This window comes from Panthera onca, chromosome E1, assembly GCF_046562875.1.
Source record: "Panthera onca isolate mPanOnc1 chromosome E1, mPanOnc1 haplotype 2, whole genome shotgun sequence".
NCBI lineage: Eukaryota > Metazoa > Chordata > Mammalia > Carnivora > Felidae > Panthera > Panthera onca.
The window spans coordinates 32,364,611-32,388,169 of record NC_138352.1 but is presented as its reverse complement, the minus strand read 5'-3'; the positions used below and the strand labels follow the sequence as shown (position 1 = coordinate 32,388,169).

At 53.8% G+C, this 23,559-nt stretch overlaps 2 protein-coding genes across 4 annotated transcripts in view; both read right to left on the bottom strand.

Moving 5' to 3' along the window:
* The window catches only part of PITPNA (phosphatidylinositol transfer protein alpha), a 41,171-nt gene extending 36,821 nt beyond the window's left edge, over nucleotides 1-4,350 (bottom strand). Inside the window, exons 1-2 of the mRNA XM_060646910.3 lie at nucleotides 4,097-4,350; nucleotides 374-404 (exon numbers count right to left, since the gene is read on the bottom strand). Of these exons, the coding sequence (XP_060502893.1) occupies nucleotides 374-404; nucleotides 4,097-4,116 (51 nt within the window). The 5' untranslated portion in view covers nucleotides 4,117-4,350. The remainder of the gene's footprint in view (nucleotides 1-373; nucleotides 405-4,096) is intronic.
* Nucleotides 4,351-14,164: 9,814 nt separating this feature from the next.
* The window catches only part of SLC43A2 (solute carrier family 43 member 2), a 39,943-nt gene continuing 30,548 nt past the window's right edge, over nucleotides 14,165-23,559 (bottom strand). For all 3 annotated transcript variants that reach the window (XM_060646905.3, XM_060646904.3, XM_060646906.3), the window contains exons 10-14: nucleotides 22,179-22,317; nucleotides 20,749-20,878; nucleotides 18,630-18,703; nucleotides 17,212-17,335; nucleotides 14,165-16,698 (exon numbers count right to left, since the gene is read on the bottom strand). In XM_060646905.3, the coding sequence (XP_060502888.1) occupies nucleotides 16,537-16,698; nucleotides 17,212-17,335; nucleotides 18,630-18,703; nucleotides 20,749-20,878; nucleotides 22,179-22,317 (629 nt within the window). In that variant the 3' untranslated portion in view covers nucleotides 14,165-16,536. The remainder of the gene's footprint in view (nucleotides 16,699-17,211; nucleotides 17,336-18,629; nucleotides 18,704-20,748; nucleotides 20,879-22,178; nucleotides 22,318-23,559) is intronic.

Genomic DNA, 23,559 nt, shown 5'->3' with positions numbered 1-23,559 from the left:
CGCTTCCCAGTCAAGTGCTGGAGGGCCCAGAAATCCCCTCACACACTCAGTCCCCTCAATAAAATGTCCCCCAACAGGCACAGTCTTAGCAGGTAAACGGGGCTGGTTTAGTCTCTATCTAAAGTCTCCGTTCAAAGTTACCTAGCATGCCGACAGCTTGAGGCAGGTTGCAGATATACAAAATAGGTGCCCTCCTTCGACTAAAGGTGCCACTAGGAAAATTCTCATCAGATACTGAGTATCTCTAAGTTAGAACAACCATGAAAACCACACCAAGAGTGTGGGCCACTTGTAGCCCAACGTAGCTAATGGTCGCAGGCAATTATATGAATAAAAAGAAACTATGAATAAAAAGGAAAAAAAAAAAACTTACCTCATCTACAGACACAGGCAGGATGACTCGGCTACAAGAGAGGGAAAACAGTATCAACTTCAGGCCTGAATGCTACCCAAGGCCATTACAGCACCACTGTAGAACAGTCTTAAATGTTCTGTTGCACATGGCATATGCTCACTGCCGAAAACCCAGCAGAGAATGGCCCCCTGAGTGCTATGAGGCAGGATCGTCTGTGCCCTTCAGCCCCAACTTAGAACCTGTGATTCAGTGCAAGCCTGTCCCCCTACGGGCTACTTCGCAGGCCTCTGACTCACATTTGGAGCTGTCTTCTTCTCCCTTTCCCCCACTGATATCTTTCCCAGCCAAACGAGGACCCCCCCTCCCCCCTCCCCACCCCCGCAAACTCTGAAGCCAAGATGAGGAGTCAGACCTGAAGACTCGGGCCCTGGGGATTTCATCTCTACGGGCCCAACGTCCTGACGATGGCCCTCAAGGTAGAAAGCTAGGAAGGGACCAAGCTCCTTCAAAGCTTAATCACCCCAAGAGCACACACCAACCATCTCTGCTCTGAGGCAGGATATTGCAATACAAGCTACTATCACAAAGTCACCAAGAGAGGACACTCGACTTGTGTCTTAAACTCCAGAAGCTGTCCAAAGGCACCCCAATTGACAGTTTCCTTTTACTTCTTCTCCATCTTAACGACCACTGATTGTTGGAGGTGCCAACAAGCCATGCCCAACAAGTCATGCCCAGCCAGGTCGCACACCCGTCAGCATTCCACAGAGGTGCAAGGGCTAATGGCAGAGCAACAGCCAAGCCCCAGCTGAAAGCCGCGCGGTTAGAGAGGTGAGACCAAAACACTTGGTTGTATTCATACAAACGAGGCCCGCTCCCGAGCTCAGGTTCTCAGTGCCCAGACCCCAGTTGGAACGCCCTGGAGCCTCCTGCACCTCGCACGCTTGGCGAAGCGTGAGCTGCTATGTTCTCCTTCCTAGGCAGTGCTTCCGACAACTGGGATCTGTGCTCCAGGCTGCTAAACAGTCCGCTCACTATTTTCCAAATCCACAAAGGTCCCCCAGGTAGCAAGAAGCACACAGGGGTCTGAGAAAAACATCACACTGAAGGCAAGGTGCGGGGCAGAAAAGGAGCAGGAAAAACAAAAGGGGCTTCAAGTGCTTACTGCCTGCTAACCCCCTCCTCCAGAATGACTCAAATAACACAAATCCTGCAGGTTACTGGATGCTGCCGCGAATGCCCTCCTCCCATTAGAGAAAGCCAACAGCGCAGAAAAATACTTTCAACGTGGAGGCCACAATTTCTGCACCCTCAGAAGAAACTTCCTAGAAAACAATACGCCTTTTATCTGCAAGAACAGCAGTAAGAATCACATCCAAGAATTTGCAGAAATCAAATCCAGGAGAATCCTGTTAGAGGAAGTGTCAGAAAAATCACCAGGGAAACCGCCAGACCCTGGGTAGGCACCAAGTCTCCCCCAGCTCCTGACGGGATGCTCTGAGGCTGCCTTACGTGACAGCCGCACACCCGGACGTCTCTCCCTGGCTCCTCAGGAGCAAAACCACTTTAGCAGCAATTGGGTGCAATTCCAAAGGATAGGGCCACAGGGGCAGTGCTGGGCTGAGACTGGAGCTGTGCTCACTTCAGTGTGACCTTCACTTCCACCCTTCCCAGAGCTGCAGCACTGCAGCCACGGCCAAGTGTCTCGGATGCCCCCCTCCTCGGCCCCTTGCCCCAGGACGCACACACTCGCCGGAGCACACGCGGGGCACAAGTCAGGCCGGAAGGAAACGTAGATGCCAGGCAGGCTCTGCAGCCCCGGCACCTTGGACCTTTCCCTGGTAGGCTTCAAGGGTAGAAGAACAAAGACTGGGGAGGAAGGCCCTTTCTTCAAAACTCACTCAGATCTCTTCTGAAGGTCCCTTCCCTGCCTGACCTTCTTCACAAAACTACAGGTTTCTACAGACTCTGGAATTCACTTGGGAAGAGATAAAAAGACCAGGAGAATGGGATGGGATGGGAAAAGCCTGTTTTCTGGACGGTCGAGGTTAAAAGCCAAAGTGCACCATGCTCTCCTCCCATTGGTATCCCAAGGTTCTTCCTCCTCACCATACCAAGCTCCAAGCTCTGGCTGGATCAACATCAGACTGGATGTCAAGAACTAGAGGTGGAGGGGCTCCAAAAAATGCTGTTCAGATGAGGTGTCCAGCTGGGACGACAGCTTGGGTCTCTGCTCCCTTTGTTATCCAAAGCGCCACACTATGTCCTAAATGTCCTAAACACCTCCAAGGAGCAAGCCATATGGGATGGGGCAAAGTGCTTTCAATGACAGAATGGAAACAGCCCTCTGCACACCTGCCTGGCTACCAACTGAGTTCCACCAGTTGCTCTCTATGGGGACATCTCCCCCTTCTGGATTTCCTGGGCTTCTGACCCAATGCTGCCCACCCACCCTCTTCTCCAGGGAAGCACAGTTTCACTGTAAATTCTGCACACACGCATTCAATCTCTCCTCTTTGGGGGCAGGGAGGAAGTCCTCAAATGTTTACTTGGAACCATGAGCTTCAGTGATGGGTCATCTAGTGTTTGAAAGATTTAGCCATCTACACATCCCCACCTGTCATCCAATCCCCTGGATTTCAGGAGCAAGCCTTCTGCCTACAACACCTACCAGAAGTCACTAGTTTTCCACCCCAGTCACTAGTCGAGAACTCCCTCACCCTTCACTGTCTTTCCTCAAGTAATGGCTTTATGGGAACCTCCTTAATTTCTCAAAGCAATTTCCCTCTTTGCACCAAGACTGAGACTGCCCTAGAGACAGGCTGCCCCTGCCCCCTAACCCCTACTCCAATACGTTTATTTATTACATACATTCACAAACCTACTCCCTCTCCAAACTGTCCTCTACCGCGGTAACATCCCAGCCCTCTCCAGCACTCTAACTCCCACAAACCAGCTCCTCCCCAATATTTTCTGGATGCCTTCCCCAAGTGTCCCCCAAGTCCCAAGCAAACATCCTAAGCTTCTTTCCAAGTACCTCCTCCCCTGCACCTACCACTTAGGCACCATGTCACGCCACCAGTGCCCTCTGCAATCTTCTTAGACCCTTCCTCTGTCACCCAAGCCTGGCCCTAACTCCCTGCACCTTTCCCTGTGTGCACTTCCTTACAATCCTCCCCATGCCTAAGGCGGCCACTCCTCATACTCCAGGTCCCCCTCACGCTCCTCTCCACCATCTCGGCTCCATTCCTGAAGCTGTCTTAACTGTTCCTCAGCCCCTGAAGTCTACTCCTCCTTCTCCCGCCAGTCCCCGCGGCCACTCCCGTAGTTCTGGCGGGCCCCTTCGTCCCTCTGCCCCCACTGTAGGGCCACCACGCATCTCCATCCCCTCAAGCCCCTCCTCATGCCCTGCTGGCTCTCACTGTCCCCTTGACCCCATCTCTGGCCCTGTCCAGCCCTCATTCTCCCTTTGGCCTCTTCTCTCAGGCCTATTCGGCCCTCACTGTCCCTCAGGCCCCACCTCAGGAGCTGTCCGTATCTCTCTATCCCCGTTGGCCCCACCTCAGGCCCTTTCCGGCCCTCACGGTCCCCTCAGCCCCTGCTGGGCCGCCCAACAGCCCATCCATTGCTCCCCATCCCCGTCCGGTCGCTGCATCCACTCCGCCAAGCCATCAGGCTCCCTGGTCGTCATCCCCGACTTTCCCTTCCTCCCCGCTTCCGCACGGCGCGCCGGACACTCACTACTCCTTGAGCAGCACCATGTCGCTCCGCAGCTCGGCGGCTGCCCGCTGCCCGCCCGGCCTCCCGCCCGCTTCCCGGCGGCCGCTCTCCCCGTGGCCCGGCCCGGCCCTGCTGCCTGCGCGCCTTCGTCGTGGTCTGCTCCGTCCCCGCCGCTCTCGCTGCGGTCGCCGCGCCGGCTTCTGCCGCCCCGGCCTTGCCGCCTCCCGCGCCGCTGCCGACGCCGCCCGGAGCTCCGGTTCCGCAGCGCCGCGCGGGGGCGGGGCGTCTCTGCGGCAACCAGAGCGTCACACGCAGCGGTGCGCGCTGACCTCAGCGCGAAGGCGGAGCCTTCTCGGGCCCGCCCCCTCCATCCTTAAGTGGGCCTCGGCGTCTGCGTCCTCTTCCGAGGTGGGCCCCCAGCGGGGGTCAAGAGCTCCCCGCCGCCCGCCCAGGGCAGTAGGCGAAGCGGACATCAAGGTGTCGCGTGGGGACCTAGGTGTGACTGTTTTGCACCTGTACGTTTGGCCCCCCTCAGCGGGGTGGGTTGAGATCAAGGAAACAGTTGTGCCAAGAAAATATTAAAAATAGCCAAATTTACATGCAACTGCTGTTCCAAGTGCTTGACTCCTCACAACAACTCTCCCGGAAAAAGTTACCATTACTGTCCGCATTTACAGGTGAGGAGGAGGACGAGGCAGAGGCTAAAGGAATTGCTCAAAAGTGAATGAATGACTTGTTCAAGTGCGTAGAGAGCATGTGATGGAGATTTTCACCCAACAGTCTTAGTGTGATGTCATTCATCCAATAAGTGTTTGCAGAGTACCTGCTGTGTGCCAAAACCTGTGCTTTTTTTTGAGAGAATGAACCGAGCAGAAATGAGAAAAGGCCCGTGAATAGTGAAACACAAGCTTGATGGGATTACACTGGAGGTATAGTTCTCAAAATTTTCCTGGAAGAAGAGGGTTTGTTTGGTTTTTTTTCACTTTGTTTTTAAGATTTTTTTTTTTTTTTAATCTATATAAAGGAATCTCCACACCCAACGTGGGGCTCAAACTCACGACCCTGAGATCAAGAGGCACATGCTCTATGGAATGAGCCAGGTCCACCTCACGCTCCTCTCCACCATCTCGGTGGAAGAGGCACTCCCTGGAAGAGGAAGTTCTAAGCTGAGGTCTGCAGAGAGCTTGGAAAGGGAGAGTTTACCAGGCAGAGTGCGGAGAGGGTTGGGGGCAGATAATGCAGTTCCTGACAGGTGATAGTAAGTTGTTTGGAGTCCATCCTGAGGGGGCTGGGGCCTTTTAGGGGTTTTAAGCAGGTTTGGTGTTCGGAGGCTCACTCTGAGCAGTGGGTGGAGAGGGGATGGCGGGGGCCAGAGCAGAGGCAGGGTGACCAGTAAGGAGGCCTCTGCAGAAGTCCAGGTGAAGATGACAGTGATGGGAAAGGGCAGTGGAGGGAAGCAGCTCAAGAGGTAATATCAGCAAGGCTTGTTGACTAATTGGCTGAGGGAGAAAGGAAGAAAACCACCCAGGTTTCTGGCCTGGGAGCCTGGGTGGGCAGTACTGTCTTTAGAAGAATACCAGAAAGGTAGATTTGCACAGCAGAAGATAATGACTCCACGGTTGGACTTGAGGGACAGCCAGGTGATGGTGGGTGGGCCGCCACTGTACGGATTTGGGAAGGGAGGGTGGAGTAGGTGGCATATTGCTGTCAAGCCGTGACTCGAACCCCAGGACAGCTCTGAGTATTGCCCATGTTGGCCACTCGTTCATCAAATCCTAAAGTAGGTGCGTGGATTGCCCCAGAAATCCAAGCCCCTTGAAGGAAGGCCAAGAGAAGAGATATTACCACCTGAAGTCCAAGTTGAACTGGACCCTGATCCCCTGACCCTTCAGTAGAGGGCTTTTTCTCCTACATAATAGCAGTGAATAGTTGTTTAACAATCGCCATGTGCTAGTTCTCTCCAGAAAGTAACCGAACCATGCCCTCTGGGAGCCTGAAGTCTAGTTGGGACAACTAGTGAATTCACTCAGTAAATACTGATTGAGCTCCTGGCCCTGTCCTGGGCCTTTCTCTCAGCACTTGGGACACGGGGGGTGACCTAGAAAAACCAGGTCCTTCCCTTGTTCAGAGTGAGGGAGTGGAGTATAAACAAACACAGAAATAACTTCAAGTAGTGATAAACGTTCCGGAGAGGCTGAACACGGTGACTGTGGGCAGTGGCGGGTGACATTAATGGGGTGGTCAGGGAAGGCGCTTAGAGGAGGCGAGGTTTACACTGAGCCCTCCATGATGAGAGGAATTATTGCTAAGCAGACTCTTAGTTAACAAGAGCTGAGACAAAGGGGCTTGGAGGGCTGTGCTGGGCTCTGGGGAAAGTAAGAAGCAAAACAGTAATCGAAATGCCTGAGAAATAGCCCCTGCTCTTGAGTCGCTCACAGGGAGGAGGACTTGCAGTTTTGGAGAACTGCAACTCGTGACACAAGGTAGCTTGTGACAAAGGGGAACATGTGTGACACAAAGAACAGGTCCAAGGAGAGGCCTCTCTGGGCTGCAGAGGCGTGGGAAGCATCCCGGGACAACAGGCACTTGAGCCACATTGGAAGAGGAAATGGCATCTCCAGAGGGAAACTATGACATGCAAAGGTGCAGAGGCAGGATGCTACGAGGGCCTCTGGTTAGCATTCGAGCGTGGTCTGCGTGGGCACACGGGTGGGACTGAGTGCCAAGCTAGAGAACTGTATCTCTGTTCCGGGGACAGGGGGCAGCCACCCAGGGCCTTAAGGAACCCCCAGTCCTTGTCACCCAGATCCAACGGTTAGAGAGATTTTGCCACTCATGCTTTATCTCTTTTCTGGAACATTTTATTTTAAACGTTTAAGTATTTTTTAGAGAGATCGCGCACGCACGTGAGCGGGGGAGGAGCAGAGGGGAAGGAGGGGACAGAGGATCCGAAGCCGGCTCTGCACTGTCAGCACAGAGCCTGATGCGGGGCTCGAACTAAACTCACAAACCGTGAGATCACGACCTGAGCTGAAGTCAGACGCTTAACCAACTAAGCCACCCAGTCGCCCCTTTTCTGAAACATTTTAAAGCAGATCTCAGACATCATACCACCTCACCCCTCTATGTTTTGGTATGCATTCTAGGAATAGGAATATTTTCTCGAAAACCCATGCCATTATCATACTTAAAAAATTAATAATTTCTTTTTTTTAATGTTTATTTATTTTTGAGAGAGAGACAGACAGACCATGAGCAGGGGAGGGGCAGAGAGAGACGGAGACACAGAATCTGAAGCAGGCATCAGGCTCTGAGCTGTGGGCACAGAGCCCTATGTGGGGCTGGAACTTATGAACCTTGAGATCATGACCTGAGCCAAGGTGGATGCCTAACTGACTGAACCACCAAGATGCCCCAACAATTTCTTTTTTTTAATGTTTCTTTATTTCCTTTGAGAGAGAGAAAAAGAGATAGCATGAGTGGGAGAGAGAGCCAGAGAGAAAGAGAGAGAGAATCTTTAAGCAGGCTCCATGTTCAGCCTGGAGCCTGTCACGGGGCTTGATCTCATGACCCTGGGATCATGACCTGAGCCAAAGTCAAGAGTCAGATGCTCAACCAACTGAGCCTCCTAGATGCTCCTCTTTTTTTTTTTTTTTTTTTTTTAAGTAATATTGACCCCCAACGTGGGGCTTGAACTCATGACCCTGAGATCAAGAGTCACATGCTCTACCAACTGAGCCAGCCAGGCACCCCAAATTAATCTAATCATTTCTTGATATTATCTCCTACCCAGTTCATATTCAGATTTCTCTTATTATCTAAAAAATATTTTGCAGTTTCTTTTAGATAAGTTCAGTGTCTGAACAAGGTCTACATTTCCCCCACATTTTAGCTTTGCGATGTTTCTTACATCTTCCACTCTAGCAAGCTCTGCTTCGGGTGTGTTTAAGAGTTAGCCCTCACATGCGGGTGCCACAGCACTTTCTAGCTTGGCCCCCTGGGAGTCCTCAGCCCTGCTGTGGGAGCAGACCCCCCGGTGCCCCATGCCTTCCAGTCCTTCCGCCTGTATGAACTTGGGCAAGGTACTTCACCTCTCTGTGCCTCAGCTTCCTCGGTTGTAAAACTGGGCAATGATTGTGCCTGCCTGCTAGGAATCAGGAGACGAGGCGGTGTCCTTGAGGCAATCTTGTGCAGTGCATGGCACATTTCCATATCATCATTATTGGGGAAGGGGTGTTGTGAGGGAAGAGGGATGGACGCCACCGCCCCTTAAATCTACCTCTCCGATGGCATCTGGGTGGCTCAGTGGGTTGAGCGTCCCACTCTTGGTTTCGGCTCAGGTTACGATCTCACAGTTCAGGAGTTCGAGCCCCGTGTCAGACTCCACGATGAGGGTGGAGCCTGCTTGGGATTCTCTTTCTCTCTCCCTCTGCATCCCTCCCCCCCCCCCCATCTCTCTCTCAAATAAGAAAATGAAAAATAATTTAAAAAACCAGTTCTCTAGGCTCCAGGCTTAAAATCTCGAGTGTCACAGTGACCTCCTGTCATGTCTCCTTCTTTGTTTCTCTCCCTCTTTCCATCTCTATCTGCACCAGAATTTCTGTCTTCTCTCCCTCCCATACTCCCTCACCAATTCTGTCTCTCCTGTCTCTTTGTATCTCTGTCTCTGTATCTCTCCGTACCTTTGTCTCCCTCTCTGTTCTGTCTCTCTCTGCCTTCTGTTTCTCTGTATCTTTCTGTCTCTGTCTTTCCTCTCTCTGTCTCTCTTCACTTCTCCTCCTGCCTGTCCTCTTCAGACCTCTCTCTGCCTCTCCCCAGCCCTCTGGTTTCAGTCTTTATCACACTGCTCTGTCTGGGTGATGATCTTCAGCCAGTGTTTTTGCCATCTTCTCTTCCCAGCGGTCTCCTGCCCCTGCCTGTGTGCTGTTCGCTCCACCTTGGACTTCCTCCTGCCTTCGTCCTCACGTCTGTGTATCTCAAAGTTCCGACCCCCACCCAGGTCCTCCTGGCTGGCCGGCCCTGTGACTGCTTGGGCCACAGCCACACCTGGAACCCACCTCTGGGTATCTCGAGGAGACTGTGTTTCACTGTTTCCGTCTTCTGCTGTGTCCCTTCCTGGCTGGCGAGGGCATGCTCTTCCCCTTTCTCAGTGTGTTTCAGCCCCTTTTCAGTTCATTTCTGTCTGTCTCTCTCCATTTTTAAATTTCATCTTCCAAATATTTATTGAGCAGCTGTTCCTTGCCGGGCACCATTCTGGGCCCTGGAGGTATTGCAGTGACCAGGACAGAGCATGGGGCAGCTTTCAAGAGGCATTCATTCTAGTGGAGAGACAGACACCGGACAAGAAAACAGACAAAGGCGTGACCCTGGCTGCTGGGCTGCACCCACTGGGAGGAGGAGGGTGTCGGCCAGTCCAGGCCACGGGGAGGCACTCAGCCAGTAAGGGTGGGCTGCTTCTGCCCTGTACTTTGCCTGACAATTCCCTGTCCCTAAATGGAGACTCGGCCCCTCTAGAAGCCAGACTAGAGTGTTTAACCCACTTGCTCCCTCCATAGCATTCATTATGCACCAGGCTTGGGGGAGACAAAGGGAAAAATGAAAAGGTCCCAGGCCAGATAGGGCCACAGTCTGATGCAAGACTAACGTGCCACCTGCTGGAGCCAAGGAAATAGACAAGCAGTTGTTTTTGGGCCCCCGAAAGAGGCAAGCAGGCCCTGCACATTCTCCTCTCTCCTTGCCTCTGGCGTGTTTGGTCTGCATACAGTGGAAAGCTATTTGAGCAGCCATGAGAGTTTTTAAAAAATTGTTTTGAGCCGACAATCGAAAATGGGAATTTAAAAAAATTTTTTTTTAATTTTTATTTGAGAGACAGAGAGAGAGAGAGCACAAGTGGGGGAGAGGGGCAGAGGAAGAGAGAATCCCAAGCAGGCTCCACACTCAGGGCAGAGCCTGACGCTGGGCTCGATCCCACGACCCCGGGATCGCGACGTGGCCAAAATCAAGAGTCGGACGCTCACCTCACTGAGCCACCCAGGTGCCCCGAGAAAGAGAATTTTTAAAAAAATAATAGAATTTAGGATTTTCAGCTTCTCCTGAAAAAACTCAGAAGATCTGACAGACAACACTAGGCTCATTCCCACGTGGCCACGATAGAGTGGGGTCAAGGCTGCCCTTTAGATGGAGGCTGTGGCCTCCAGGTCCCCCCAGTCCCCCCTCCCCAAGTCCTCCTGTGTCCCTGGCATGGAGGTCAAGGTCTAACAACGCCTGCATTACCAGAGACCTTATGCTGGCTCTACTTAACGTTAGAGAAATATTTCTCTGTGCTTTCTCAGTCAAACATGGGAAAAGGAAAGGTAGCAAAGGGATGTGTCAGAGCCTTATTTTGAATTTGCAATCCTGACAGGTAGGAGCTCCCACACATACCCAGGTAATATTCCCTCTCATCTTTTCCCCAGCTGGCCCCTGAGGCCATGCACATCCCTCCCCTGGGCCTCAAGCCCCCTGCACACAATTAGGGTGAGGGGCCAGGCCATCCCTTCCCTCCCTGGGGTGGGGATCTCCTTGTGGCTTCTCCGGAGAGGCCCAGTGGCGCTCTCTCTCTCTCTCTCTCTCTCTCTCTGCCACTGCCCAGGGCCCTGGCAGGAGGGCAGCCAGCATGGTGGGAAATCTTAGAAGGAGCACTCATGCCCATGACCACCACCTTAGTACAAAAGAAAAGAGACGAGGATGAGCTCCCTTTAGAACCAGAATTCACCAGAAGCCTTGGTCTTCCCACCCAAGAGGCCCCTCACTCTGTCCCTCCCCCACCTCTTGAAATGGCCACGCAGAAGGCCAAGCCAGCAAAGCTGGGCCATGGCAAGGGCACCATAGGGGTGGGGTGGGGGTCAGGGAGCACACTTCAGACAAGTGACACAGAATCTGAGCAAAAGGTAAGGGGCAGAAAGACGGGGGACTTAGGAAGAGACACAGGAGCAGAGGAGGAAGTAGTTATTAGTCATTCTCAGCATACATTTATTGAGTGCTTACTGTGTGCCAGGAAGTAAGCCAGGTGCCAGAAACAGCAATAGGGCCGGGAGTCAGGGTCAGTTACTGAGGAGCGGTGTCACTATTGACCCTGGTTGACACAGGGAACCGATGAACCCTTCAGGCACCACTCAGGACCTAGGCCTTCCCAGCCATGGAAAGGGATTCAACGAGGCAAGACCCTCTCCCTCTTCTCCAGCACACAAGCTCCTACACACTCCTCAAAACGCGTTCACACCTGACGTGCCCGGAGCACATCTCAACTCACACGTGCACACACGCACACACTGAGGCACAGCCAAGCAGTTGTGCAGGAGGTGGTACAGAGGTGCCACCTACATGCAGTGACCCGAGTCACCCCGCTTAGCATGAACTGTCGGGGCGCCTGAACACCCACCACTTAGAAATTATCTTGAGATGCTTTGGGGCCAAGTCACTTACTAAAATGTGAGAAATAAACGAAAAATAACAATAAACAAGAGGAACAAAGGGACAACTTCTTAAGGCTTTTGCTTCGAGAGGGGTTCTGAGAGGGATACGGGTCAGCGGAAACGGACCTCACTTCCTTTAGTTGGCCACAAGTCTGTTCCGGTCAGAGTTGCCTAAGGTAGATTCACGTTGTATGGATGGGGTTAGGGTGGGGACGGTCTTTGTTCCCTGTGCTATCCGCAGTATACCACTGTGCATGTGCTTTATGCCCATGTCCACCTACCTCCCAGTGAGGGGATCACCTCCATTTTACAGGTAAGGAAACTGAGGCTCAAGACTTGCCTAAGGCCACGGAGACAGTATATGCCGTGGGGCCTCTAACCTCTGCTCCTCCTCTCACTGCCTCCTTGGCACAGGAAGATGGAGCCTTATCTGGGATGGGTCAAGAGGCTGGGAGCTGCCAGGGGCCCGGGTTCAGTCTCGGATCCACCCAGGAGGCTGAGAATGACTGACTTCAAAGGTGAACGTGCTGTGTGCAGAGACCCAGGGGCACAGGTGGTGGCCCCCTGCTGGCAGGGAGAGGCTGGTGCTGTGGCAGGCTACCCACGTGGAGGATGCCACACCTCCTTCTTGACACTGTGTCCTCACCCCAGGGCTTGGGTGAGTTAGGAAATGGGTGGAAACAGCCTCACAGAGCCTACCTGTTCACCCTGACCTTGCCCCCAACCCTGGGGGACCGGGGTGGGGGCTGCAGCCTATGGAAAACCAACTCTTTCACTTTGGGGGTCCTGGGCTCCTAATCCTCACAACCCCACGACCTATACCGTTTTGGGAAAAATGGGCTATCACCCTTGAGTTGGTCCCCTGGCAATTGGAACAGGTAAGGCGCCCCACCACCCCAAGAGCCTGTGAGGAGCCATCATATTCTCCTTCAGAGAAGAGGGGAGCTGGTGTTTAAACAGCCTCTGAAGCCCGATCCTGGCGAGAAGACTTCTCAGAGCTCTCTGACAGGAGCCCCTGACCACAGAGTGCCAACCACTCGTCCCCACACCCCCACCTTACGTGTCTGCTCAGACTCACGCAGGCTGATGCAAGTGCATCAACAACTCCACGGAGCTGAATGTGCTGCTGCCTGGGGGCAGTCCTGCACATATACCCCCAATACCAGGCGTGTCCCCATTTTCAGTGTCCTTGGGGCCCAGGGCAGAGTGATGCCCCCCTCAGACTGCATAGCCCCGGGGCCATGACGATGGGGGCTTGAGCAGAAGTTCCTTCGACCACGCCGATTCTGGATACAAGAGGGAAAGGAGATGGAGCAAAACCAAAAGGAACCCACAGGGGCCTGCGACCATAACTGTGGGATTTAGAAGGGTTGGGACTTTCCCCAGCAGCGTTTGCAGGAAGCCAACCACAAAGGAATGACTAGACTCCCAGACAGGAGTCCAGGAAGACTAGACAGGAGGAGACCCCTGGCAATGTTCCTGAGGACGGCCCAGCCCCCTTCCTCTCTCCGACCAAAAGCGCAGGACCAGGCATCGCTTCCTGCTCCTTCCCACCAGGAGCCTGGAGGCTGGGGGAGTGGGACGAGACCAGAGGGCTGTGGCCACTTGGTGTCCACTGCCTTTGACCAGCTCGTGGTCCCTTTCCCACCCCAGGGCACTCTTCTCAGGGTGGGGGTGACCAGAGATTTGCTCCCCCTTGTACCCATCAGTCTCCAGGGCCAAGATGACTCTACTAAGTAGAGCTCAATCCAGGCTCTGAGGAAGCTCTTGGCTCCAGGAAATGGAGACCATGCCTGGCTTTTTGCTTCCCTTCCCTGGGCTGTTGCTGCCCTGCTCCCAAGGCCCAGTGGGCCCTGGGGCTGATGCTCCAAATGGAATGTCCTGGTCTAGAGGGCCTTGGATGCTCTAATGACTTCAGGAGTCCTGGCTCTAACCTTAAGCATGTTACTCCACCCCCTGGGCCTCGAGTTTTCCAGCTATAAAATAGGGATAGTATCTAACTCCTGGGTTATTATGATTCAAGGATGATAACAGGAAAATATGTAACCCATCAACTCCGTACTGTCAGAGCAGAATGACTGGCCCCCGACAAGGGGGTGCGGGTGCAGTTACCTGACCCGTCTGGTACTGCTCCATGCACTGTTGGCCTTGGACTCTTTTCCACCCTGCCCTCTAGTTTCTCAATGCCTGCTTCTTCTCACAAAGTGCCCATGTCCTGCAGGTGGGTTGGGAGAGATAGGCATCAGCTCCCTTTGGCCGGGCCTGGGCGCTGCTGGGGACGACACGGGCCCTGTCTGTACAACCTCAATACGGAAGGGCCCTTGCTAATTAGCCATCTCCCCAAATTGTACTCCTCTGTGTCCCTAGGTCTCGAAATTTGGGTGCCCCAGAATCACCAGGTGGGGCTTAGCAAAATGTAGATTGTCAATTCTCCGGGCCAGAGGCGACACCTGGGGTCGACCTTTTTAACAAGCACCTGAGGAGTTCCTGCTGCCGGTGGTCATTGGACCATCCATGGAGGACGGCTCTGACTGCTAACACCATACCCCACCTGGCCTTGGAAGCCACAGGTCCACGAACATGACAAAAGCACAACACCTGCCTGACTTTAACTCTGCATTTCCCAAATTTGACCATTTATTTATTTATTTTTAAAAGAAAGCTCTGTGCCCAACATGGGGCTTGAACTCACAACCCCAACATCAAGAGTCACAGGCTCTACTGACTGAGCCAGCCATGCGCCCCTGACCAGGAAAGTGTTTTTTTTTGTTTTTTTTTTTTTTAATTTGAATAATTAACATCTCACAGAACTAATGTTCTGAAGAATGGTTTGGAAAATGTTGATCTGGTTCTCTCTCCTTTTTAAAACTATTTGTTTTAGGGGCGCCTGGGTGGCTCAGTCAGTTAAGCGTCCGACTCTGGGTTTTGTCTCAGGTCACGATCTTACGGTTTGTAGGATGCAGCGCTGAGTTGGGCTCTGCGCCCACAACACACAGCCTGCTTGGGATCCTCTCTCCCTCTGCCCCTCCCGGCTTGCTCGCTTGCTCTCTTCCAAAAATAAACTTTAAGAACAGTAAAAATAATTGTTTCAAACAAATATCTTGTTTTTTAATGTTTGAGTGGACTGGAATCTAGGAAAATTAGGTGTGTTCAAGGTGCTCGACCGTTAATGCAGGACTCGAATTTGGGCCTGGGTCTGTCCTTTACTGTTCCCCACCAGTTTCCCTCACCACTTTCTGCTTCTGTCTCTTTGAGCCTGAGGTTCTCCTGGGTCACCTTGTGTCCTGAGCTCAGGAGGAACCCTCAGGGCAGCGGATCCAGGAATAAGAAATCTGAGTCGGGGATGGAAGGGATCAAGACTCGCTGTTTGGCTGGGATAAACAGCAGAGGCAGTCTGGCCCACACTTCTAAGATGTCTGTACAAGCGCAGTTTGGGGGTGGGGTGGGGAGTAAGGTCTCTTCCTGGCCCCACTGTAGCTTCTAAGATGGCAATCACCCAGAGAGATGGGGAGCGGCTGGCTGGGTAGGACTGGGGCTGCTCAGTGGCAAGAAATCTTGTCTTGCCTTTTCTCCTCAAGCTCAAAACAGGCACGTGTAGCCATTAACCGAAATGCTTAGCAGGGGCGTCCCTTACCAGGAGGAAAATGGATTTATTGCTTTATAAAAAGGAGTCTGATAAAACTTAAAAGAAAAAACCCAAAAGTAGAAACCTAAAAATCAACCCACCCTGCTGAGCACTCCCAGGAAGTCTCAGACACATTTCTGGAGGCAGTCAGGTGGGGGGCTGGAAAGCCAGGCCCGCCTGGCAGAGGAAGGGTGGCCTCTTCCCGTAAACAGCTCCAGGGCCCTGGAGGAGTCTGCCGGAAGGGGGCGCTGTGGCCCCACGGCCTCAGACCAGCTCCAGGCCCAGAGTGAGGCTGCCTCCTGGACCCTGGGCCTGTGGCAGGCCTGGCTGGCTCCTGGGTGGCCCCGGGAAGATGAGGGCAGACACCCAGAGCCCACACCTTACCATCACCCCACCACACACATCCCTCACACATATCACATGGTCACACATCCCACTTACACATGTACACACACACACACACACACACACAAACACACACACTTAGGCCCCTCACCGTCCATCTCCCTGGCCAGGCCTGGACCTCCTCATCTGTCAGCAGCAGCCTGGCTTCCACCCCCATAAAAACAGCTGTGTGTGTAGGGGGTGCCCTGTTGGTGCTGTTTTAATTCCCTTCGGGTCACAGACTGGATGAAGGGTGGCAGTGGAAACTTGCTCCCTGCCCCGAGGGAGGAGGTGAGGGACTGCTAAGTAGCCTTGTCCTTGGCTCCTAGCCGTGCATGACTATCCAGCCCTCCGACCCCTCCCCAGGCTTTAAGCCAGGGGGGGCTTCTCCACAGGCCTATAACAGGAGGACAGGTCACGGACAGGCCACAGGGGGCTGGAATTACAAAGGAGTTAGCACCAACAACAGGAAGCGGGTCCTTCCTTCCTCAGGCAGCCTCAGACTGGCCAGGGGAGGAGGTTGAGGGGCCAGGCGAGGGCGCGCAGACAGTGCAAGCCTTTGTCCTTGGGCAGGTGTGGCCAGTGGGCATGCAGCTGAGGGGCAGGTGGCAGGCAGTAGGTGGCAGACCCCTCTGCTTTGGCAAGAGGCAGAATCTAGACACTTAAGGGAGAGAGAGCCTGCCTGCTGGAGGTCCTCCTTGCTCCTCCTGCAGGCACCATTGTGCCTCAAGTCCCCGGGGCCCCTCGACAGTGGCAGAGCAAAGCCCAGGCCAGCCCTTGCTTCCAGCAGTAGGAACATCGCACATCCGGGCCCTCTCCCGTCCGTCCTTCCGCTGCAGAGCTCCAAGGCAGGACCAGGGCCCTGGGAGGGAGCGTGGACTCCAAAATGGTGAAGGAGAGGATCCTGAGGGTGCACGGAGGTCCTCTGGGATGGGGAGAAGGACACCGGTGAGTCACTGAAGCAAGGGCAGGAGGCCACAGTTCCGAGGCGGCGAGCGCTACACGAAAGCCTCTGGGTTGGAGGAGCCGTTCAGCTTGAGGAAAAGCTTGTCATCCTCCCTCTTCTGCTGTAGCTGTCTCTCCAGCTGGCGCCGGTAGCAGACGAGGTAGAGGGGGAGGCAGAACCCCAGCATGCTCAGGGCAAGCAGCCCCACATTCACCTGGAGAAGCAGAAATGAGAGCTGCCGTCACATGAGGCAGGGGGTCGGGCAGGAGCTGTGGTCTTTGCAGAGCCCGGCTCAAGAGCCTTCCCCAACTCAGGTTTGGACGAGGGGAGGTCACAGGAGGGGAAAGGAAAAGCTGAAACTGGACGAAGGGCCCAGGGCCCGTGGCTCCACATTCCAGTATCAGGATTCCCAGCTGAGAAGCCCTCGGGGCCTGGGCCCTCCGCCTCTGACCTCCAGTTGTGAATATCCAGGGGTGGGGCCAGGAGTGGGGCACGCTCACAGTACCTGGTTAAAAATGCCAACCCTCAGCAGGAGGGCTACCCCAAAATCAGGTCCAGAAAGGATACTCTTCTTCTCCTACACAGCCACCGCTCACAGAGGGACCCTGAGTTCATCCTAACCGAAGTTCCAAACTGCCTCTCCTTGGGGCCCGGGAAGCTCCTGAGCAATGCCTCCCAGCTCTGAGTGGGCAGATGCCCATACCCCACTGCCCCACACCCTTCTTACCCATAGAGGGTCTCCTTGGAGGGGACCCATCATGGCCAGAAACAGGGGCTGCTGCAGGAGAGCGAAGAGTGCACTGACCAGCGACTGCAGTCCTGTGAGGCTGCCAAACTGGGTGGAGGGGTACCTGCCGGGAAGACAGGGGACCTGTCACCACAGGTGCCATTCTCAGGCTTTCCCAATGCTCCTCTGCCTCAACTTGGCCCCAGGTGTGCCTGCCTCGGATTAGTTTCTGCCAAGCAGTCCTGTGACTGTGAATTTCTCTTTCAGACCAGCGTGAGACCCCTGATTCTGGGGAGGACCCCACTCCACCCAAGCGTGCCCCAGGTCCATGGGTGTCTGGACGAGCTGAGTGGAAAGTGGTGCCAGCAGGACTCTGCAGCTTGGCAAACAGGCCCAGGGAGCAGGTTGGAGGCTGGCCCTGGCTCCGCTACGCCCTCATCCAGAGGAGCATTGTGTAATCACGGAAACTCGGCATCACACTCTTGGTGGACTCTCAGACTCTGCCAGGGCAGCAGCAACTTCCTCCTGGCATCGGGTGGAGTGGGGGACGACAGGCAGACCTGGAATGACCCCCGTGGGATGCGATGGGAGGGGAGAGAAAATCTCAGCGAAATGTCAAGCTTTGTGGCCCCGGAGGTGAGAAAGGGCTCCCAGCGAGGAACAGGCTAGTCTTTGGTCAGAGACACACAGGAGACAGTGTTTGAGTTCCTTTTTTTTTTTTTTTTTAAAGATTTTATTTTTAATTAATCTCTACACCCAGTATGGGGCTCAAACTCAGAACCTCAAGACCAAGAGTCACATCCTCTACTGACTGAGCCAGCCAGGCACCCCCATGGAGTTCCATTTTCGAGCCAAGCCCCAGCCCAAGGGGGAAAAACAACTGTGGTTCCTTCTGGATGTGTGGCCTCTTGGAAAAGGAGTCAGGTTTCATTTTAGCCAAAGCCCAAAAAGGCCAGGAGCAGAACCAGGCCCTTTGAGACTCTGGGTGAGAACAGTCTGACACATTATGGGCTCAGTTTTCCATGTCATTGCCCCTGTGGAAGGCCCTCTAGTTCTGGGCAGCCAGAGCCCTCCCCTGTCCTTCCCGTGAGCAACCAGGGGCAGTCCCGGGGCTCAGCTGAGCAGCCATCCCCGAGGCATAACGAGCTACACGGGAGCACTGACCCTGGCGGGGGAACTGACTTCGTGTTAGATGCCAAGGCTTGTGGGCACCCAACTGTCGGCCCGCTGACCCACCTCCCGCCAGGTGTGACCTTCCCTTGACACACCCAACAGAAGCCCCGGTACCCATCCCCTGGCACAAGAAGATGAGCCCAGATGGCAGGCTGGCCCCCTCCAGGACCTCGGTCCCCCCACGAACCTCCCTCAGGTCATTCCCTTACTGTCGGCCCAGGCCACCCCCGGCAACCAGCACTTACACGGCGGCATACAGGCCCCCGACGGCAGAGTGGATGAATCCTCGCACAATCGTGTGCAGGATAAAGGAGAGGATCTGAGAGAGGGAGAGCAGAGTGTGAGCAGAGAAACGTGAGGGTCCCCACAGTCCTTGGGGTCCTGAGCAATGGCAGCACTGGCAACTGGTGTTGGCTCACACCAGCTCTCCACGGGCCAATGCCCGAGTTGTCAGGGATTTTGTGAGCCAGCTATGAGACAGTCACTACTAAAAATTAAGTTCATAAAGACTTAGAATTAAACAAATATATAAAAACAGAGGTAACGGATACTCACTATTCACCATTTCTTAATTATTTTGCTATTATCTGTGCTCTGGGGGTTTCTACGTTTATAGTCTAGTACGGCGGGAGTACCCTATGATGGGGTGTCATTGTGAATCTCTTTCCAACTGCACATTTGGGGATGTCATGTCGCTTGAAATCAGCCATGGTGAAAGCATTTACACCAAGGAAATTGGCAAACACTGAGTCAGGGCTCCTCCTGCCTCCACCCAGAGTCAGCAGTTATAGATGTACTGACACAGCACTAAATAGGAGGTCATTAATCATGATTTGATCTCCTGCCTTTGCTGACCTGAGGATGGTGCCCAGAGGTCTCTGTGTCTGGTCACTCAGGTCCTAACGGCTGATAGCTTTCCTTCTCCCTACCCGAAAGTTCAGCTTCTTAAAAAGGCCACTGCTGGCCGGCTTGGCAAGCGCCAAGAAGCATTTGTAGATAATTCCTGAGGAGCAAGAGAGCTCTGTCCATTTTGCCACAGCCGCTGGGACCCTTTATTCGCCCTTTGCACACGGCCCTGCCATCCTGCTTAGCAGCCAGGACCTGTTCCCAGGAATGTGGGCGGCAGAGGGGGCAGGGGCTGCTCTCTGCAGTGTTGCAAGAGGGCTGTGCCCAACTATGCTTGCTCACACATCCTTGTGCAGGTTCCCCCTTTCCACTTCAAGTATCTTGTTGCCTTTTCATAACTTTTCTTTCAACAAGAACTAAATAAAACAAAAAGCAGAAGACTGTCCCTAGTGAGCATTGCCCCTTCATTAGACAAGGTGGTCAAGGCAAGGATCTATCGACCAGCCTTGTAAGAGGGGACAGCCACCAGGAAGCTGGGAGGGCATCAGGAATACAAAGACACTCTCACTGGGAACTGGAACAAGCCTCCAGTGGTTTACTCTGGTCTCACACAGAATGTCGGCACATGCACATGATAGTACCCATGGGTGGTGCACAGCTGGGTGTTCAATGTACTTCAACACATGGCCAATTGCAAAAAAAGAGAGACAGAGAGAGAGAGAGAGAGAGAGAGAGACTCTGGCTTTCCTTCTGGACCTGGCCCAAGATACTATCTGGACTTGAGCTAATCCATGTGGAAGCAATGCCATTATTCAGGTCCCTTCAAAGTTCATAAACTTGGGGATTTAAAAAATCGTCATAATAAAAATAAACAAACTTGGAGATTGGCACTAGAACACTTTCATGGACGTAAGGGTAGAGCTGGGCAGGTGACAAAATCTACTTTGCTTGCAATGTCTGCCAAAAGCCAGCTTTTAAAAGCATCAGAAATCTTGTGAAAAGGAATTAAACTTTTGAACCCTGATGCCCAGTGATCATCACAGTCTTTCCCAACTCTCTACAACACAGATACCCCGTAGGCATTCTTATACCAGAGTAGATGGTCCCATCAATGCCACAGATTAGCCAGACCTCTTTGGACCTCAGGTTTCAACTGTGTGAGCAAAAGCAAAACAAGGAGCCATACAACTACCCCACATAGTTCTGGGGGACGGTATGGTGGTGGTATTCACGGCATGCAAGATGCTCAAAAGGCCATGAAGAAGGATATGCCTTCATAGAGAAGAGTCTTCTGTGAAAGGCAATCCCAGTTTCATTTAGAGCTCACCCCCTGCATTAAGCACAGAACCTGGCAAGTAAGAAGCCCTTGGTAAATAACAGTGGGCTGGTTGATTGTTGGTTGCAATAAATGAATGAAAAGTCACCATGGTCTTTGTTGATGGCTTCCATGACACATCGCGTCTCTTCTAGTCTCACTGTCCCACATCCCACCCGACCTCTTCTTCTCCCCGTACCCACCTGCAGAGGCAGGTTGGGAATGAGACAGGTCACCCCAAAGCCCACAAGCAGCACATTTGTGAAGGCGAAGGCCCGCATGGCATTGGTGACTTTCTGGATCTGCCGGTCTCGCTTCTTCTTCTTCTCGCCCCTGTGGAGACAGAGCACACAGCGGAGCTGGGAGCTCCCTGAAGGAGGATGGGCTCTCCCAGGAAGTCACAGCTTGCAGACGATGCGAGACTCGGAGACCACCCGAGCACATCTGAGGGACTGTCAGGGCGAGACCACCCCTAGGGACGCCCCCATTGCTCCCTCTGGACTGAGTGCTGGGTGTGAACCGCAGTGGAGAGGTTGGATGCAAGGTCATTAACACACTGCGCTGCCTCAGTGAAGACTGACGGGGAGGCAAGCAGCAGAGCACACCCAAGTCAGGATGTGGTGAAGCCCCGCTTCACCGTGGACTCCAACTTCACCCAGATCCCGCAGGGAGCTGATGATAAGCCAGATAATAAGTCAAACGAGGGAGGGAGTGGATTTCCCCTTTGGGGGCAGGAAGGGGTGAAGGAGAAACAAATATGCAGTAGATGGAACCAGATGGCTTTAGGACCTGACCTAGATAACGGAGCATTCTCTGTAGTTATTTCCTTGTGGATTCACTATTAGGGATCCCAGTCCCACTGCCCACACAGATAACCCACGGACAACTGTAGGCCATGCAACAATGAATGCCAAGTGCTGGAGACCCGGGGAGTCCCAGACCCACCACTTCCTCACTATGTGACCCCCAGGCAAGCTACTCAAAGTCCTAACTTCAGTTCCCGCATTTGAAAAGTGGGTTCAACACTAGTACGCGCCTCATCCCGGTGCCGGGAGGCTTGACTGAGATACTGTGCATCAAGTGTTTGGCATGGGGCCCAGAGCAATAAACAGTGGCTTATTATATTAAGGTGGAGTCATGAAGACAGCATTTAACTCACCCTCTGATCTTGGAGCCCAACCTTTACGAACGCGGGGCTCCAGTACCTTGTTTCATGCTGACAATTATGAACAGATCTAGCAGTTCTGCGGTTATAGCAGCCTACTACCCCCACCGAGTGGAGTGAGCCTCGCAGGCAAGCAGGACTTTACCACGGTTTACCACCGTGCTATTCCTGAGTGGGTCCTTGGACACCCAGTGTCTGCACACAGACCTTCCTCCGGTTTCTCCCGTTCTTCCATCAGGCCCAGTGCTTTTCCAAACTTTCGGGTACCAAAGGATCTCCATAACGAAGTGATACACTCAAATCTGTGCTGAGCTAAGTGAGAGAGTGTCGGAAAGCCCTTACGAATAGCTTTGGGCACAACCCCCTCTTGCCTCTGCCGCTGACTTCAAAACCTAGGCCACCCACCCGGTTCCTGCCTAGCAGCTGACTCTGGGGCCAGGAGCTAGGGGACAGGCCCTGTCTACGCACTGGTTGGCGTCTTTCTCCTCAGGTTCCTCAGAGGCATCTTCACACTCCTTCAGCCTCCAGTCCATGATGTAGCCAATGACAGGGGCTGTCAGCAGGCAAAGCAGCTGGAGCACACCGAAGATGGAGGTGTAGAGGCCAACTGGGGAGGAAAATGGGCTGCGTCGTGGGGGGCCCCTAGCAGAAGCCTGAGGCAGGTGCTGGGAGAGCCTGAGACCCCATAGGCCCTTCCGGGGTCTTCGACTGACCACCCCCCCACCACCCCTCACCGTGGGCCTTGAGGGGAGCCCAGAGACTTTGAACTCCAAAATCAAAGGTGGAGCAAGGGGCAGGCACCCTATTCTCTTCTCCAAATCGTCTGCTTATTTCCAAGAAACAGCTAATGAAATCCAGTATGTCACAACGACATCCCCCAGAAGCTCCAGGAAGCGTCTATGACTCGGGAACCACAAAATTACCAATGCCTGGGACTGAGGCTTTGTGTACGACTAGTCATTAGTTTTCTGCCTCTAGAAATATACCAGGAAGGCACCACTCACAGGGGCTCTGACGTAAGGGCTCCAGTCTTCAAAGAGCCTTAAAAGTATGATGAGATTTTTTTTCGGGCAAATAGAAGCTGAGGGTTGACTGCCCCTCCCCCACCCACAGTTCTGGCCAAGAAGGATGTTTCTTGGTCAGAGACTGGCTGGAGGGGATGTTGCAGTGTTCTTCGAAAATCCCCCTGGCTTACCGGTAGCCATCACTGCATCAGGAAAGCAAAAGTAAAAAAGCAGAAAGGAGAGAGGTTAGCGGCAGAGATCTCAATGGTTATTATGGGGAGATGGGGCGTGGTAGCAGGCCAGCTCTGGGCCCAGCACACACATGCCATTTCCCACCAAGACCAGACTCTTAGAGCATCCAGGGGACGCCCAGCTTAAGTCAGGCTTCTGGGAGTGCAGGCGGGTGAGGCCCAGCACGGGCATCTGTTGATGGTTTCCGGTCTGCTGTGGCCTCAGTCACGTGCAGCCGGGGCCTCGTCACAGGCAGGCTGGTGAATCAGGCCTGCGGTGCTTGCCGAGGACCAGGAGGGGGAAGTGGCGTGGGTGCCGAAGACCCGGCCAACCAGGGCCCCACATGTACACTGCCCTGTCATACTCTGTCACACCTCCTACTGCTCTCCAAGGGAAGGAGAGGTCAAAGAATCCGTCCCCACCCCCAGCCAAACACTGACACCATGGGTCTCCCTCCGACAGCCAGAGCTGCTCCCTTCTATTCCACCAGCTCCCTGAGCCTGAGGCAGCCCCTCTGGGGACAGCCGGGGCTGTGGGGGTCGGGAACAACAGCTCACAGGAGCAGAGTGGGGAAAACCGGTGCCCCGTCAGCTGCAGATTGGATTTCCTGGCCC